We start from the raw sequence: 17120 nt of genomic DNA on the forward strand, positions 1-17120 counted from the left end.
GGAATTGTCAGTCCCAAAACTGAAGTGAACAAGGTCTCTTCAGAATTTTCCCTGCACGCTGGTGCCTCCATCTACCCGGTCCTAGCAGGTAGTATGATAGGTAGACTGCACTAGAGTACAAAAATGCCTTATGGGGTTAAATACCAAGTATGCCACTGAGAAGGTTTTATCATCATTTGTCAGGGTTGACCGTACTCGATACTGGCGAAGCCGAACTCCAGACATTTCACGTTTGATTCTTTTTATCTGTTTTTTTGGGGATGTGCACAATACATACGTACATTTCAATCCAACAAACTAGTTCTGCCTACAACTAATACTATTCCTACTGTCCTTCCTTATTAAATCTAGTATTTGCTGTTTTTATACCATTTACCAGATCCAGTAAAATGGCTTTCATCCAGCTTAAAAGGCACCTGAGAGGTTCTGGACTATCAGAAAGTCTGGATTATTGGACAGTCATTGGTTAGAAATCCAGAAAGAAATCGTGAAAAACCAAATCGCTCACTAATTGTTTTGTCGGAAAGAAATCTTGGATCATCTGATTTTCTGGATAATCAAATGCCAGATTAAAGGGATTTTACCACATACTTCAACCCTGTCAATGAGATAGGAGTGCACCCATCTGACGGCCGTTAAAAACGGATACAAGGTCCTTTCAGGTTTTAAAATAAAACTCATCCACTTGAATGAGTGTGGACCCTCGCATCTCCAACCCTTACTCCTCACTGGATGCAGCAGGACCTGTGCTCCAAGCGTGATGATGTCACATGATCACACTGGGAGCACAGGTCCTGCAGCATCCAGTGAGGAGCGAATGTCCCCATGCATTCTAGTGGATGAGGAGAGTTTTTTTTGTCTGCACTATCGTTGGTTAGGGGCCATTATCTCTATGGGGACGGGGGCCACAGGGGGAGCCATTACCTATACTGGGGCACTATGGGCCTACTAACCTACATCTACACCGAACAGACATGAATATGGGCAGCTGTAGTCCCCCAGATATGGGGGTACTACAATTTTTATAATGTTATGTATTATGCATTTTATTGTTTGCTTCTGGTCTTTTTTACCAGGAAGGTTTGGTTGGCAAAGGTTGGCAAGGAACAGGGTTAACCACAGTGTTCCTCCCTTCTTGGTAGGAGTGGGCAGATCCTGATCCCTGCCAAGAGGGGGTAGTTCCTGAGTAACCTCAGACAGAAGAGGAAGCAGAATGCAGTGCTCCTGCTCCAGATTCTCCATGGAGAACTACTACAATTTTCGTGAACTGCTCCCATCAGCATTGAAGACACTGTTGCGAGGTGTGGGATTACAGCCAAGACACCCATCACCAGACAACCATTAGGTCAGTATCACCTAAGTACTGAATTGCGCCCAACCTACCTGCCTCCATATCATTACTGGTGCCAGAGAAGATTTGCACTTAAAGGCTATGTACACCTTTGGGTGCAAATTTTTTATGATTGCCTTTTGCTCATTTTGGGCTAAAAATTATTTTTTAAATTGGCCTTATTCAGCCATTCTATCACAAAGGGATAACTGTTTGTCTAGCTGTGTGAATGGTGCTTTCACTTTGTGCCGGTCATCTAATGACCCTCATGTCTAAATTACTGAAAAAGTCCTAAATACTTATTTAAGCCACATTCTTATCAGTAAGATCAAAAACTGAGCTATAATGTGTTTATAAGTTCAGAGATCAGAGATATGGAGCCCATCAGCTCAGCTGCCTAATGCAACAAATTGAAAATTCAGATCCTGCTACTAGAGAAACTCAAGGCTGTACAGAGAAAGGGGTTCAACATTTTTAATAAAGACCAATTGAAAAATTGATTTTTTAACTCGAAATGAGTACAATGGGAAAAAAAAATGCCCCCCAAAGCCTGCTGGTTAATGTATATAAACTTCTGCGTTGCACTTTGTAAAAATACTTTATTACATTTAACTCTGGCCTCATTCTTCCGTACTATAATTCCATTGCACCAATCCCCAGGGAGCAATGGTCTGAGTCAGTACACCGTGAGACCACCGAGGACCACTACCACTCCCATCCTTTACACCGGCTCCTCCAGGGCTCGCTGCACAGCCATCCACAGCATGTCGGTTGTTTATGCGAATTTTCAATGCAGATTTTATTCACCCTTTTCAATGCAAAGAGTGAGATCTGAGGCAAATCCGCTTCAAAATCTATAAGCGACACAGGTGTGGAAAGGCATCTAAAACCGCATAAAAATCTGAGAGGAAAATCCACATAAACTACACTGCTGTGTGCATATACCCTAAAAATCTCATCTATTGCGACATAAATATTACCTGCAGTGCGGCTATTGAAGTCTGCAGAATGTCAATTCTTTCAGCGGGTTTGCAGAGGGGGAAATCTGTGACAAAATCTGCATGTCACATGTGGATCATGCAGTGGATCCCGCATTAAACCCATTCCGGAGTGCATGTAGCTTTGGGGTATGTTCACACAGAGGATTTTTGAAACAGTGCGGATTCTGCGCCGAAACCCGTGCAGTTTTTGAGCTGAAACTAATTCCCATGGTTTTCAGTTGAAATTCATGCCCACTATTCATGTGGCTGAGGAATTTTTTTGTGCTCCAACAAAAATTGACATGTCCATGCTTAAAACGGGAAGCCACGGCGGAAGTCTGCTCAAGGTTTAGCTCTATTTAATGGAGCTAAACCAAGAGTGGGTCAACAGGCTTGGGACATTGTCAGAATCCACCATGTGAACATACCCTAAGGGCCCGTTCACATGACGTTTCTGGCGCTGTTTTTCATGCGTTTTCCGTGCCAAAAACCAACTCTATCTTGGAGCAGAATCCTGCTGATTCTCCCATTGAAATGAATGGGAAACTGAAAAGAAAGTGCCAAAAAACGTGCGGATTCTGCGCTGTTATTTTTTCAGCGCGTTTTCAAAATCCGTTGTGTGAACATCCCCTTAGAGTCATAAGGGGAGATTTATCGAAACTAGTCCAAAGGAAAACTGGCTTAGTTGCCCAGAGCAACCAATCAGATGGATCCTTTCATTTTCCAAAGGGGCTCTGAAAAAGGAAAGGTGGAATCTGATTGGCTGCTGTGGGCAACTAAGCCAGTTCTACTTTACACCATAAATCTCCCTCATATTGTCCTACTGTGGGTACTTCTCAAGAGGAAGAAACGTAAAACGTTTTTTGTTGCCCATAACAACCAATCACAGGGCAGGTTTCATTTTGTCGAGAGAGCTATAAGAACTGAAAGCCAGGCTGAGATTTGTGACTAGTTGCTATGACAACAAAGGCAGTTTTTCATAAATCTGCTCAGGTCTTACAGACATTACCCTGCCCCCGGACACTGACACTCTCTCTTTAAGAAAACATTAGTCCTTTATTTGATAGGATGTGATCACTTGCCCAAAGAGATGACACTCTAAATTCACAGGCTTGGTCAGTTTGGACGAGGCACAGTAGGGGAGGGGCCCCAGGGAACAGTCCCGATCTCAGGAGCCTCCTCTCCCCCGCGGTGCTGAGGTGTTTATCTCTCCCGTCGATGATGATTTGCATATTAGCTGCCATCAGCCAATTGGAGGCTGCCTTACGGCATGGCGCGATGACATCACAGTGTGATCCGGAGAAAAATGTGGTCGGAATTTCGGAAGATAAGGAGATAACTGTGGTTGACCGCTACATCTAATCGCAGTGCACAGGACTCACTGTCTCAGTAGACGATGAAGAGCTATCTCACTCTAATACGGACGTCACTGTATGGAGGGCCGCGCTCCTAATAGTGAGCAGGTGGGGAGCGCAGGTACAACAGCACGATGATGATGGTGAGGGTCGCAAGCGCTGAGCTCGTTATGTTAAACAGTCGTGCCGTCTTTGCATCTTCCACAGCTCCCGTGAGGTCGTTCAAGAGTTTTTTGTCTCGGACCTAAAAAAAAGAAAAAAAAAGTGAACACCAATACATCTATGCGGAGGGGAAACAAGCAAGGTTGTGGGGCTTGGAACCCTATAAATCACACACTTGACCTATTTTAGGACTTTTAAGGAATGTGTCCTTTAGGCTCCATTCACACATCCGCAATTCCATTCCGCATTTTGCGGAACGGAATTGCAGACCCATACATTTCTATGTGTGAATGGACCCTTATCAGGATGTGTCCTTTCTGCTGCAGCTCTCTCCCTAAAACAGCTCATGGGGTGTGCCCTTTCTGCTGCAGCTCTCTCCCTATCACAACTCATGGGGAGGGTCCGTTCTGCTGCAGCTCTCCCTATCACAGCTCATGGGGTGTGCCCTTTCTGCTGCAGCTCTTTCCCTGTAACTGTCACAGCCTCTAACAGTAGATACAGCTGGTGGCAGTTGAAGGATTAAAATGAGCATGTGCGACCACGTCAACAAGATAGACAGAGAAGTAAAGAAAAGAACAAACAGCAGGTGGCGCCATACAGATACATATCATTGAATAACTCAGTAGCTATACTAAATTTTAATTACATGCAATTACAAATTATTAAAAACCAGATGCTGGTTTGAAAAATGTACATTATTTTTCATAGGACAACCTCTTTAATCTATGATTGTTTTTTGTGAAGGTAGAAATCATTCTTATTGCCTTATGAAGAAAAGACATAGCTTGAAGCTACTGGGCCCCTATACAAAATGAATGACAGGGCCCCCCCTTCTAGTATGGGTCATTTTTCAAGGGCATCTGTCAGCAGATTTGCACCTATGACACTGTCTGACCTGTTACATGTGCACTTGGCAGCTGAAGACATCTGTGTTGGTCCCATGTTCCTATGTGCCTGCATTGCTGAGAAAAATTATGTTTTATTAGATGCAAATGAGCCTCTAGGAGCAACGGGGGCGTTACCATTACACCTAGAGGATCTGTTCTCTCTGCAACTGCAACGTCCTCTGCACTTTGACAGGCCCAGGCAGGCATGATCCCATTTACACTGCCTGGCACTGTCAGAGGGCACAGCAGTTGCAGAGAGAGCTGAGCCTTCAGGTGTAACGACAACGCCCCCGTTGCTCCTAGAGACTAATTTGCATATGTTAAAACATCATTTTTCTCAGCAATGAGGGCACATATGAACATGGGACCAACACAGATGTCTTCAGCTGCCAATCGCACATGTAACAGGTCAGCCAGATTTATAGGTACAAATCTGCTGACAGACGCCCTTTAAAACTGATGTCTTCTCATATGTTCGAAGGATAAATAATGTTCCAGGACTCAGGTGTGACATCTACCACAACAAAACCTAAAGTTACACCCCTGTTCCTAAACCATGAGTTATCTGCCTCTAACTGTTGCTTAGGTCTTATTATTAGTGTAGACTAGATAGATGAAGTGTTGGTTGAAAGCTCTATACTCAAGGGGTCAATCCATTTTTTTGGAACCCCCAATAGCTACTATTTAGGAACCTTAATTATGGAGGTATAGGTGAGCCTACCACAGCAATTTTCAGATGTGAGCCCTGTTCTAACCTGTAATATCCCGGCTACAGCACCAAAACCAAACCTAGGGGAAACATCAAGGCGTTCCTGTTTTCTCCACCTGATGAGTGATGGAAAGGACATCCCTGAATAGTTCCAGATAGTACTAATCACAGAAGATGATCCCCACACAAAGCATCCTATTTGAGAAGACCAGCCCTGAAATAACTCTGTTCCAATTACCATACATAGCAGTGCCTAACGAGCAGTTATTGCCATTGCGTCACCAAGCCAACAATTCACAATAAAAATGTGCCAGCCACAACTGTGCCTCCATGGTCCAGCACTGCTTTGTGCTCCTCTAACATAACATGCCAGCATCCACCAAATATAGCCATGCCTAACTGTGCCAATCTCTGAAGAACACAAATCAAGTGGTGAGGATGTGCCATATTTCAGAACAGAACAAGAACATCTCTGGACTTGGTTGCCATAAAAGAAGCCATTTGCTGCATGCATTTCAATGCCGTCCAGAATAAAAAGGATGTTACGGTGATTTTTCTTTTTGAAGTTGGAAAAGCTTCAAAAGATCCAAATATAGTGGACTACTTTTCGAGAGGACTACGTTTGCCCTGCAGCAGATGGTCACTGTGTTGACTTCAGTAATGACACGTTTGTTTCAATACATCTATGCCAATATAATAAGGTCAGTACTACTACTCAATCGGAGCAGGGCTGTAGTAACGACCTCCCTCCACTACAAGGTTGACCATGTGGTGTAGTCCGGCCACAGAGCTACACCCAAACAACTGATTAGAGGGGGGAGCAGGGTGTCACCAATCAGCTAGTGATGGACTATCCTGACGACAGGCCATCACTTAATAATGGTTGGGCAACCTCTTTAAAGAGGGTGCAGTGTTAAGCCAGCACTGTGGCCCCATTATTTTCAGGATTGGTGGAGACTCCAGTGGTCAGACCCCCACCGACCACAAAGTGATGAGCAATCCTAGTGAAGACCTTTTAAATGGTGCTAATGTTTTACAATTAACCTCTGAGTTATAGACATGCTTTTGATAATTTTTTTGTCTTCATTGGTTTGGATTTTTTTGGTTAATTTTTCCAGCTTAAAAAAGAGGTTGTGCTACTTTGAGGTTTGTCTAAGGCTGTTTTGACGAATATCATCATAAATAGGACTCACCTTCAGAGAGTAGGCCAGTGCGATGAAGCCCAGGCAGCAAAAGTTCAGGTAGACAAAGTTGAAGATGGACCACAAGTAGTAATCATTGACCTCGGTTGTCTCAGGGGAAATCTCGATGACTGTAACTGCGGGCCCACTTTTACCGGTGGCCACAGACACTGTTCCTGGGGGAGGCTTGGTCTTCTTCTTCTTCTCACGCTCCAGAGTGTGTTTGCATTGGGGTAGGTGCCACGTGCCTTCAACTTTATAAGCTTTGTTTTCCATGTCTCATAGAAGGAAGGCAAGCAACGTGAGTTCTGTTTCGACTGAGAAAGCCCAGAGTCCAAGCCTGCCCACAAGGAGCAAAGGTGGCTAGAGGCAAAGAGAGAAAGTTACAGAGAAAACATATAGCTACACATGAGATGTGGTCTCTACCTATTTAGATGCATTCAAGATTCTTTGATACTTAAACAAGTGTTTCTGAGGTCAGGAGATCAGAGATAAGAGCAGCACATGAGCCATCAGATGACCAGATTTTAAGAAAACAGATATTGACAGCTTGCAAACAGACTGATTTTTAACCCCTGTATCTCAGAAATAGCTGAACATTTTTAATATAGACTAATTGAAATAATGATTTTTAGCACAAAATGAGTAAAATGCAATCCTAAAAATTTGCCCCAAAAGGTATCCATAGCCTTTAATTCACTTGTAAACGTCATATTTACATTTTAAAAGGCACATTTTGATACACAGCATCTAGTGGTATTACCTGTAACAAAGGAGAAAAGAATAGAAGTCTATAGTGGTTGTGTGACAAGATGCAAGCTGATGAGAGTCCAGAAGAGTGCACTGGTTGACATGTAGAGCAGTAGAGTGACCGGTAGAGGTTCTCATTGCAACATGTATGAAATGACGAATATTCTGATAATACAGAATTACGTCAAGGTCTTACAAGCCTATTTCTACCGAATCAGTAGTCAAAGCAATTGGCAGGTCCAAGCCTTCTTCAGGAAACTGAAAAATAGACCTGTTTGTTTCTCTCTAGCCATAGCTAGTTCTTCACCTTCCTTTCCGTTCCTGGTCTCCCCCTCATCTTCCATATCCCCCATCTTCTTGTTCTGCAGTATGATCCTGCAGAGAACATTCATTCCTTGTTTAGCTTCGGGCACTGCAGAAGACGTCTTAACTTGTCAATAACCTGCAGACTATTGCACTGCGCCCAACAGAATTGAGATCATTGATCCCTCTCTATCACGAGATCCCAATGTACGGCTACCTTCCACAGACTTTTATAGCAACCCCCCCCCCCCCCCCATTCCTTCATAACATTCCTGTCTAACACGCCAGAGTATTCACCATCCACTAAAAGCATCCTATAGATAGTTCACAGCACTGAGATTTAATTGAAAAGTATTGAGCTGTGTCCAAAGTGTCGTCGCCGTCACCCCAACAGAGCGCCTTCTTCAGGCACAAGACTCAAGGCATGAACTAAGACGTTGCAAGGCAATGCAGCAATTACAAGGACATCAGTCGGCATTTCATGGATTTTCTGCATTGACCCCTGCAGAACATCGTGTTGTGTTTGCCCTTTGGCATCGTCTTACACACGAAGATGCTCGGGTGATTAGCAGGTTGCTTTACTCACCTCACAGGGCTCTTGTTAGGACCACGCTGATCGCCTGTCCGTGACAAGTGGGTACCCCCAGGGAGAGAGTGCAGATAGGAACAGCTGCATGTCTTAAAACAAGAGACTGTCTGTATCAGTCACAGACAGACTATAGAGGAGGGAGGAGGAAAAAATAAAAAGGGGGTGCCCAAGGATGCTGGAACCAGCGAAAGAAAGGAAGGAGGAGCAGCAAGGGAGGAGGTGTCCAGATCAAGATCCACACACGATTCATGTCAACACCTTATAATATAGTAAGAAACATTGCATCCATGAATGGTTTGAGCAGAGGATGAAGGGGGAGCATGAGAGAAATTGACCTCTAAATATCCACCATGGGGAACCATTGCAGACGGTCTGCTGGTTCGAACATTTGTGCAACCTAATAGCTTCTGCCACCTCTCAGCGATGCCATGCGTGGACCAGGAGACAGCAGGTATACATTACTGCTGCCTGTGCAAGAGTCGCAGGCTCTCCTTGACAATACTGCAATGTCTGGCCCCTGCAGACTGAGTCACTCGTGCTCAGGCAAAGATGATCATCTCCAGTAACCCTTCGGGCAAGCAGGCACAGCGCCAAAGAAAGCTGGAGGGAGCAAGTGGCAATCGCAATTCATGTCACTGCTCTACACCAAGCTAGTGACAAGTGTACAAATAGGCGTCACTTGACAAATGTCAACCGCCACTCGCGATCTTACGATGAAATATGGAGCTCTGACGTACAGAAAGGAATCACTCACTGGAGCTCACGGTCCGAGTTCTCAATCTCAGACACTGACTAAAGCCAGATTCATGAGAACCTACATGGTTGGACGTGTGCCCACAAACAGGTTCAACTTCCACCTTTCTTACATTCAAATATGCGCTTTTTTTTTAGGGGCCCCATAAGGGCTCATGCACGCAGCCGTTGCGGTTTTTGCAGTACACAAATTGCGGAACAGAACGTCCTTCCTTCTATAGAACTGTCCTATCCTTGTCTGTCAAAATGGACACAAATAGGACATCGGATGGATGGATGCAGACAGCACACGATGTGCTGTCCGCATCTTTTGCGGCCCTATTGAAGTGAACGGGTCCGCATCCGACCCGCAAAAAATGCAGATCGGATGTGAGCCAAAAATACATTTGTCCTAAGTGTCAGCCAAACTATCAGTCTGCTCAGCTCCTCCTGCTCTATGCTGCCTGCAGATGAGACACCATGGGGGTCATTTATGAAGCCAGATATGTCAAAAGTCGCGAGTCATGGCAATCGCAATATTCCCATGGTAATTGCGACATTTCGCAATCCTCGCCACTTTTCACAGTGCTCTATGTTTAAGAGCTAAAAGTGAGATTAGACCTGGATTATGGCTCACTTAGGCCTCGTTCACACGAACGTATGGCTTTTATAGTTTTTTGCGGTCCGTTTTTCACGGATCCGTTGTGCTTCTGTTTCCGTTCCGTTTTTCCGTATGGCATATACAGTATACAGTAATTACATAGAAAAAATTTGGCTGGGCATAACATTTTCAATAGATGGTTCCGCAAAAACGGAACGGATACGGAAGACATACGGATGCATTTCCGTATGTGTTCCGTTTTTTTGCGGACCCATTGACTTTAATGGAGCCACGGAACGTGATTTGCGGGCAATAATAGGACATGTTTTATCTTTCAACGGAACGGAAAAACGGAAATACGGAAACGGAATGCTTACGGAACACATTCCGTTTTTAATGCGGAACCATTGAAATGAATAGTACCGTATACGGAACACAAAAAAACGGCCCATAAAAAACGATCGTGTGAACTAGGCCTTACTGTCTGCGGCATTTGAAATGTCACCAAAAAAATCACAAAAAAGGCACATTCTACGCCAGGCAGCCCCTGGTGTATTTATTAAGACTAAGCCAGACTTAAAAGTGACATGTAAACGATCTCTAATGATAAATAACCCCCCATGTTCAGTGTGATGGGTTCCTTTTCAAGGGCATCTGTCAGCAGTTTTGTCCCTATGACACCGGCTGACCTGTTACATGTGCACTTGGCAGCTGAAGACATCTGTGTTGGTCCCATGTTCATATGTGTCCGCATTGCTGAGAAAAATGATGTTTTAATATATGCAAATGAGCCTCTAGGAGCAACGGGGGCGTTACCATTACACCTAGAGGCTCCGCTCTCTCTGCAACTGCTGTGTGCTCTCCACTTTGATTGACATGACCAGGCAGTGAAAACATCATCACGCCTGGTCCTGTCAATCAAAGTGCAGAGGACACAGCAGTTACAGAGAAAGCTGAGCCTCTAGGTGTAATGGCAACGCCCCCGTTGCTCCTAGAGGCTCATTTGCATATATTAAAACATCATTTTTCTCAGCAATGCGGGCACATATGAACATGGGCACATAACCAACACAGATGCCTTCAGCTGCCAAGTGCACATGTAACAGGTCAGCCAGTGTCATAGGTACAAAACTGCTGACAGATGCCCTTTAAAAGGAAACCTGTGACATTGAACATGGTGTCTAATTTGCAGGCAGCTTAGGGCAGGTGGAGCTGAGCAGATTGACAGTTTGTGGGAAAAGATTCAGCAAAACTTTTTTAATGTATGGATATTCTTGCTCTTTCTATACTTAGGAGTCCAGTAGGAGGTCCTACTCAGTGATTGACAGCTATCTTTGCATGAACAGTCACTGATAGGACCGCCCACTGGACTCCTAAGCATACAAAGAACAGGGATTTAAATGAATAAATGACATGTTACATTTAATCTTTTAACACAAAATGATGTCGGTCTGCTCTGTAACATTGCAGCATATTTACTAATCCTGTGGATGGTGTAAATTTAGACAGACCTTGCACCAGATTTATCACAGGGGCAGGGGCGTCGTTAGGTCAAAACATTCGGGGCTTGAGCCCGGGATGTTTTGTCCAGTGCCCCGAATGTTATGCTGGTAGCATTTTTTTTTTATTGGCTATTCCACGGCCCTTTAATATTGATTAGACCTGGGCAACCCACCACAGATCATCCCCCCACCCCCCTTGTACTTGTACCGCTGATCCGCTACTTGCGGGCTGCGCGGGCATGAGTTCAGTCACTTCGGTGCGCGATCCCATCCTGCGGCGCGTGATCCCGCGAGAGGTCACAGGATCACGCGCCGCAGGACGGGATTGCGCACCGAAGTGACTGAACTCATGCCCGCCCAGCTTGTAAGTAGCGGATCAGCAGGACAAGTACAAGGGGGGTGGGCGGATGATCTGTGGGGTTGCCCAGGGTCCACTCCCAATAATATTAAAGGGCCCAGGCAAAGATTTCTGCAGTGGTGAGGAAGTGAAACATAACAGATATTGGAAAGTTACCGAATGTTGTATTATATAATGACTGCAGTCTGCAGTGCTGCGCTTCATTTGCGGGAACCAGAACACCCCTTTAAGCATGCCTTTAATGTGCAATTTCAACACAGTGGGCTTGTGCCCCGGATGTTTTAAGACCCTAGCAACGTCCCTGACAGGGGCTCAGGCTGGATGATAAATCTGGGACAGACATTCTGGGGGTCATAAATATGCCCCTTTGTCTAGCTCTACACTAACTATTGGTTGGCTTACTCTGAGATATCATTTTATACCAGAATTGTGGCGCAATACGGCACATCTTAGGACACGCCCCTTCCCGTGAAGCCCCACCCCCTTTTCTAGCAGGTCAAAAAACTATTGTAGAAACCCTAGCTGTGGCAAACTGCACCGCTAATGTGCAGAAATGGTGGCTTCCCCCCAACCTCTGGGCCCCAAAGCAAGTGCCATGGCTATAGCTATGCCCATGGCTCACATCTTTCTACAAGTCTACTTGCTACCAGTGAATGGCACTGCTTAAAGGGGTTCTCTGTGATTTTTATGGTCTATCCACAGGATAGGTCATCAATATCGGATTGGTGGGTGTCCGACTTCTGGCCCCCCCCCCCCCCCCAATGATCACCTGTATGAAGAAGTTGTGGTGCTCCAGTAAGCAGCATGGTCTCTTCCTAGGCGAGTGATGTCACGTGGTCTTGGTCACATGGCCTTGGCGCAGCTCAGTCCCATTTAGACGACCGTAGTGCTTGGCGGATCTGCAAAACACGGATACCGGCCGTGTGCATTACGCAATTTGCGGACCACACAATACAAAATGCCTATTCTTGTCCATGGACAAGAATAGGACATGTTCTATCTTTTTCGCTGGAACGGAACCACGGATGCGGACAAGACACGGTGTGCTGTTCGCATCTTTTGCGACCCCATTGAATTGAATGGGTCCGTAAAATTGCGTAAAGGACACGGACTCATTCATATGGCCGCCTGAACGAGCCCTTAAGTGAATGGGGCTGAGCTGCAAAACCAAGCCCAACCGCTATACAATGGACGGCACTTTGATAAGCTCGGAGGAGGCTGTGGCGCTATCTGATTAGTGGGAGTCAGACCGCCACCAATCTCATATTGTCCACTGGCCATCACTATGACAATCCCAGAGATCCCCATTATAATTCATTGGCTGAATTCCTCCAGCCTAGGTCTGCCCAAAGAGTGGAAGCTTTGCTACAATGTATCAGTCTTGACAATACTTTGCACAGCTGTTGTATTGTGTCCTTGGCTCCGGATTATTGAATGGTATCCAGCAATGCTACATTGTAACAAACTCTTGGCTCCGATCGATACAAGTTCTGTGGCGCAGGAATCTACAACGTGCAGCTCACATCTCCAATATGTTAATGAAAATTTGTCATTTCCCATTCTGTCATTTTATTTAAAAAATGACAAAATGCAGCAGAGAGAAATGACTACCTACTGTCGGACTCATCTGTGGTTACACTCGGGCCGGCACTGCTGGGCGTCCCTGGCGTTCTCTCAGCCTCAATGCGCCCTAATGAAAGCCAAGAACAAAACTCCATTAAACGCCGGAGACCCTGCATTGCAGTGAGCTTTAATTCATCGCTGTGCAACCTGGTGAAAATAGTCTTCTCCTGTAATCAGAAATGAAATATGCCCCTGCTGCCAACAGTATAATTGCTGTGCTACAGTGTGATGTATAGCCCAACTATCCCATATTGCAGAATGCCCAGGATGTCTCAGTGCACAATAGGAATCTGGCTTCGAGTCCCTGCAGCTGCTGTAGGACTACAAGTCCCAACAGCATCTCCAAAGCACCTTGAGCTACGTGCCAAAGATATAAAACCACTCCACCGCTGCTTTTTTATTGTGGTGGTAGATTGCAGTCGGCGGCACGTCCAATTTAGTAAATTATTTTGCTGCATAAATTGTCCGCTGTGCCTGCTGCGCCCGGCTTACTGTTAATCAGGGGGCACCGTAGGAGAACTCAGGTTTCTATTAACGCGGCGGAGACTGGCTTCACCCCAAACCAAGAAAAAGACAATGCATTTACTACAATGCCGTCATCCGTGGGATGGGCTGCTGGGTGCCGATGGTTTTAATGGGTCTCTTTCGCGGCACAGAATTCAATTACTGAATGGCAGAATTACCAGAGACTTAAAAGAAAAAAAAAAATATGGTTGTTTTGTGAAGGCTCACCTGATTATTGCAAATGGAATGGGTGCCCTAACCAATATAGACGCACCCAGTCTACAAAAAGAAGATCAATATAATATATAGAGTGGTTGTGCACACCTCATTTGGAGGAATTGCTGGTATATAGTGACAGTTTTATTTACTAAAGACGGAAGTGTATCAGTGTAGGGGATCTCCGAGATATTCAACTGCGTAGACCTAGGTCAGGTGCACCATAAATGTTAGGGTCTCCGTAATGAATATCCCGCATAGTCCTCAAGTGGCTATATAGCTCTCTGACAATTCAAGCCACTGAGGAAGGAGACTGAGATCTCTGAAACGCGTATGGCGAGGACCTCCCAACCACACGCTATCTGTCAATAGGGAGGATTTGTTAGAGCGCTCTAACCTTTTTCATTTATGCAGGATTTGACACCAACCGCAATCAGTTCTGATTAGACTAGCCCTTGGACCCTGCAACTTTTTCATCCCTCCAGACCAGAAGGAGACGCCGGAAGACCATAGCATTGCTAGCGCTGTAGGCACGTGGGACGCCGCGGCCACAGGCATCAATATTAGCACATCACTCCAAACACTGTGATTAATATCTGCGGCAGACAGCGAAACACATCACCCGATCCTCCGTTCACCACCGCCAGGCTGTTTCCCAACCGGGATAGCGAATCGTGAGTAAGGGTATTACCACCAAGCCCTACTTTTCATGTGTACTGCGGCCTGCGGGAACTTTTGAAAGCTGCAGCTATTGGTAACGAATCTTCAGTATATGTTACCTCACTCTTAATATTGAAGTGATACAGTGTCAAACAATTGTACACATATATACACTGCTCAAAAAAATAAAGGGAACACTTAAACAACACAATGTAACTCCAAGTCAATCACACTTCTGTGAAATCAAACTGTTCACTTAGGAAGCAACACTGAGTGACAATCAATTTCACATGCTGTTGTGCAAATGGGATAGACAACAGGTGGAAATTATAGGCAATTAGCAAGACACCCCCAATAAAGGAGTGTTTCTGCAGGTGGTGATCACAGACCACTTCTCAGTTCCTATGCTTCCTGGCTGATGTTTTGGTCACTTTTGAATGCTGCCGGTGCTTTCACTCTAGTGGTAGCATGAGACGGAGTCTACAACCCACACAAGTGGCTCAGGTAGTGCAGCTTATCAGGATGGCACATCAATGCGAGCTGTGGCAAGAAGGTTTGCTGTGTCTGTCACCGTAGTGTCCAGAGCATGGAGGCGCTACCAGGAGACTGGCCAGTACATCGGGAGACGTGGAGGAGGCCGTAGGAGGGCAACAACCCAGCAGCATGACCGCTACCTCCGCCTTTGTGCAAGGAGGAACAGGAGGAGCACTGCCAGAGCCCTGCAAAATGACCTCCAGCAGGCCACAAATGTGCATGTGTCTGCTCAAACAGTCAGAAACAGACTCCATGAGGGTGATATGAGGGCCAGACGTCCACAGGTGGGGGTTGTGCTTACAGCCCAACACCGTGCAGGACGTTTGGCATTTGCCAGAGAACACAAAGATTGGCAAATTCGCCACTGGTGCCCTGTGCTCTTCACAGATGAAAGCAGGTTCACACTGAGCACATGTGACAGAGTCGAGACGCGGTGGAGAACGTTCTGCTGCCTGCAACATCCTCCAGCATGACTGGTTTGGCATTGGGTCAGTAATGGTGTGGGGTGGCATTTCTTTGAAGGGCCGCACAGCCCTCCATGTGCTCGCCAGAGGTAGCCTGACTGCCATTAGGTACAGAGATGAGATCCTCAGACCCCTTGTGAGACCATATGCTGGTGCTGTTGGCCCTGGGTTCCTCCTAATGCAAGACAATGCTAGACCTCATGTGGCTGGAGTGTGTCAGCAGTTCCTGCAAGACGAAGGCATTGATGCTATGGACTGGCCCGCCCGTTCCCCAGACCTGAATCCAATTGAGCACATCTGGGACATCATGTCTCGCTCTATCCACCAACGTCACGTTGCACCACAGACTGTCCAGGAGTTGGCAGATGCTTTAGTCCATGTCTGGGAGGAGATCCCTCAGGAGACCGTCCGCCACCTTATCAGGAGCATGCACAGGCGTTGTAGGGAGGTCATACAGGCACGTGGAGGCCACACACACTACTGAGCCTCATTTTGACTTGTTTTAAGGACATTATATCAAAGTTGGATCAGCCTGTAGTGTGTTTTTCCACTTTAATTTTGAGTGTGACTCCAAATCCAGACCTCCATGGGTTGAAAAATTTGATTTCCATTTTTTTATTTTTGTGTGATTTTGTTGTCAGCACATTCAACTATGTAAAGAACAAAGTATTTCAGAAGAATATTAAATAATTCAGATCTAGGATGTGTTATTTTTGTTTTCCCTTTATTTTTTTGAGCAGTGTATATCCATTTGTCACAACAGGCAATACGGTCTTCCTACAGTGGATGAATTATTTGATATATTTTTAACCCTTGCAGCTGCACTGTGGACTATATAGCTATTGGAGCAACTTCCCTTCAGGTGGAATCCTCCTTTTTCTCTGTACAGTTGGAACGCTTTCTATTTTAGGTGGAAATATTGTCTACATAGGTGGAATTATCTTACACCTAAATATAAGGCTCCTCTCCAATAATCACAATATTTTTAATAGGTGGATTTATTTTTATGCATTCACTCTAATATAAGTATTTGTATTGTGGTTTTATTGTGGATATATTTTACTATTGTCCTTTTTACTATCGTCCTCTTCAGTCCCATGGTGGATGAAATATTGATTTCTATTGATATCAGCGTCAATACTATATTGATGAATCTGGCTAACGCCTGTATCTATCTGATGAATGTTGACATATGATTTCCACTTTGCTTGAATTGTCAGAGAGCTATATAGCCACTTGAGGACTATGCGGGATATTCATTACGGAGACCCTAACATTTATGGTCCACCTGACCTAGGTCTACGCAGTTGAATATCTCGGAGATCCCCTACACTGATACACTTCCGTCTTTAGTAAATAAAACTGTCACTATATACCAGCAATTCCTCCAAATGAGGTGTGCACAACCACTCTATATATTATACTTAAAAGAAAAAGTTTATAATCTCTGCCCATGACCTACAAATCCCCTATTTATACGATAAAAGGCCATGGTTGACTTTAATATGAAAATACAGATTGCATAAAGCCAATAGGGAGGGATTGAAGAAGCCTTTTATGCCACAATAGTGGGTCAAAAAGTTTCAAATATAGTGTGCACCGTAATTTGCTACTTTTTGGTGCACACCATATTTGCAACTTTTTGAGCGTCTTGCCACTTTCCAGCTAAGCCCCAAAGGA

General features: G+C 45.1%; 1 protein-coding gene across 1 annotated transcript; it reads right to left on the minus strand.

The window, feature by feature from the left end:
- Positions 1 to 3759: 3759 nt before the first annotated feature.
- IFITM10 (interferon induced transmembrane protein 10) lies at positions 3760 to 8730 on the minus strand. The gene is made up of 3 exons (XM_040408871.1): positions 8596 to 8730; positions 6617 to 6967; positions 3760 to 3909 (listed from the first exon to the last, which is right to left on the minus strand). Exons 2-3 carry the CDS (start codon positions 6878 to 6880, stop codon positions 3760 to 3762), a joined length of 414 nt encoding a protein of 137 aa, XP_040264805.1. The 5' UTR covers positions 6881 to 6967; positions 8596 to 8730.
- Between the last annotated feature and the right edge of the window lie 8390 nt (positions 8731 to 17120).

The sequence above is a fragment of the Bufo bufo genome, chromosome 10, assembly GCF_905171765.1.
Source record: "Bufo bufo chromosome 10, aBufBuf1.1, whole genome shotgun sequence".
Classification (NCBI taxonomy): Eukaryota; Metazoa; Chordata; class Amphibia; order Anura; family Bufonidae; genus Bufo; species Bufo bufo.

Excerpts from the sequence above, each read along its gene's own strand:
- IFITM10 (XM_040408871.1), bottom strand. The coding sequence starts at position 6,880 with ATGGAAAACAAAGCTTATAAAGTTGAAGGCACGTGGCACCTACCCCAA. Across the intron at positions 3,910-6,616 it reads CACTGGCCTACTCTCTGAAG|GTCCGAGACAAAAAACTCTT; the intron begins GTGAGTCCTATT and ends TCTTTTTTTTAG.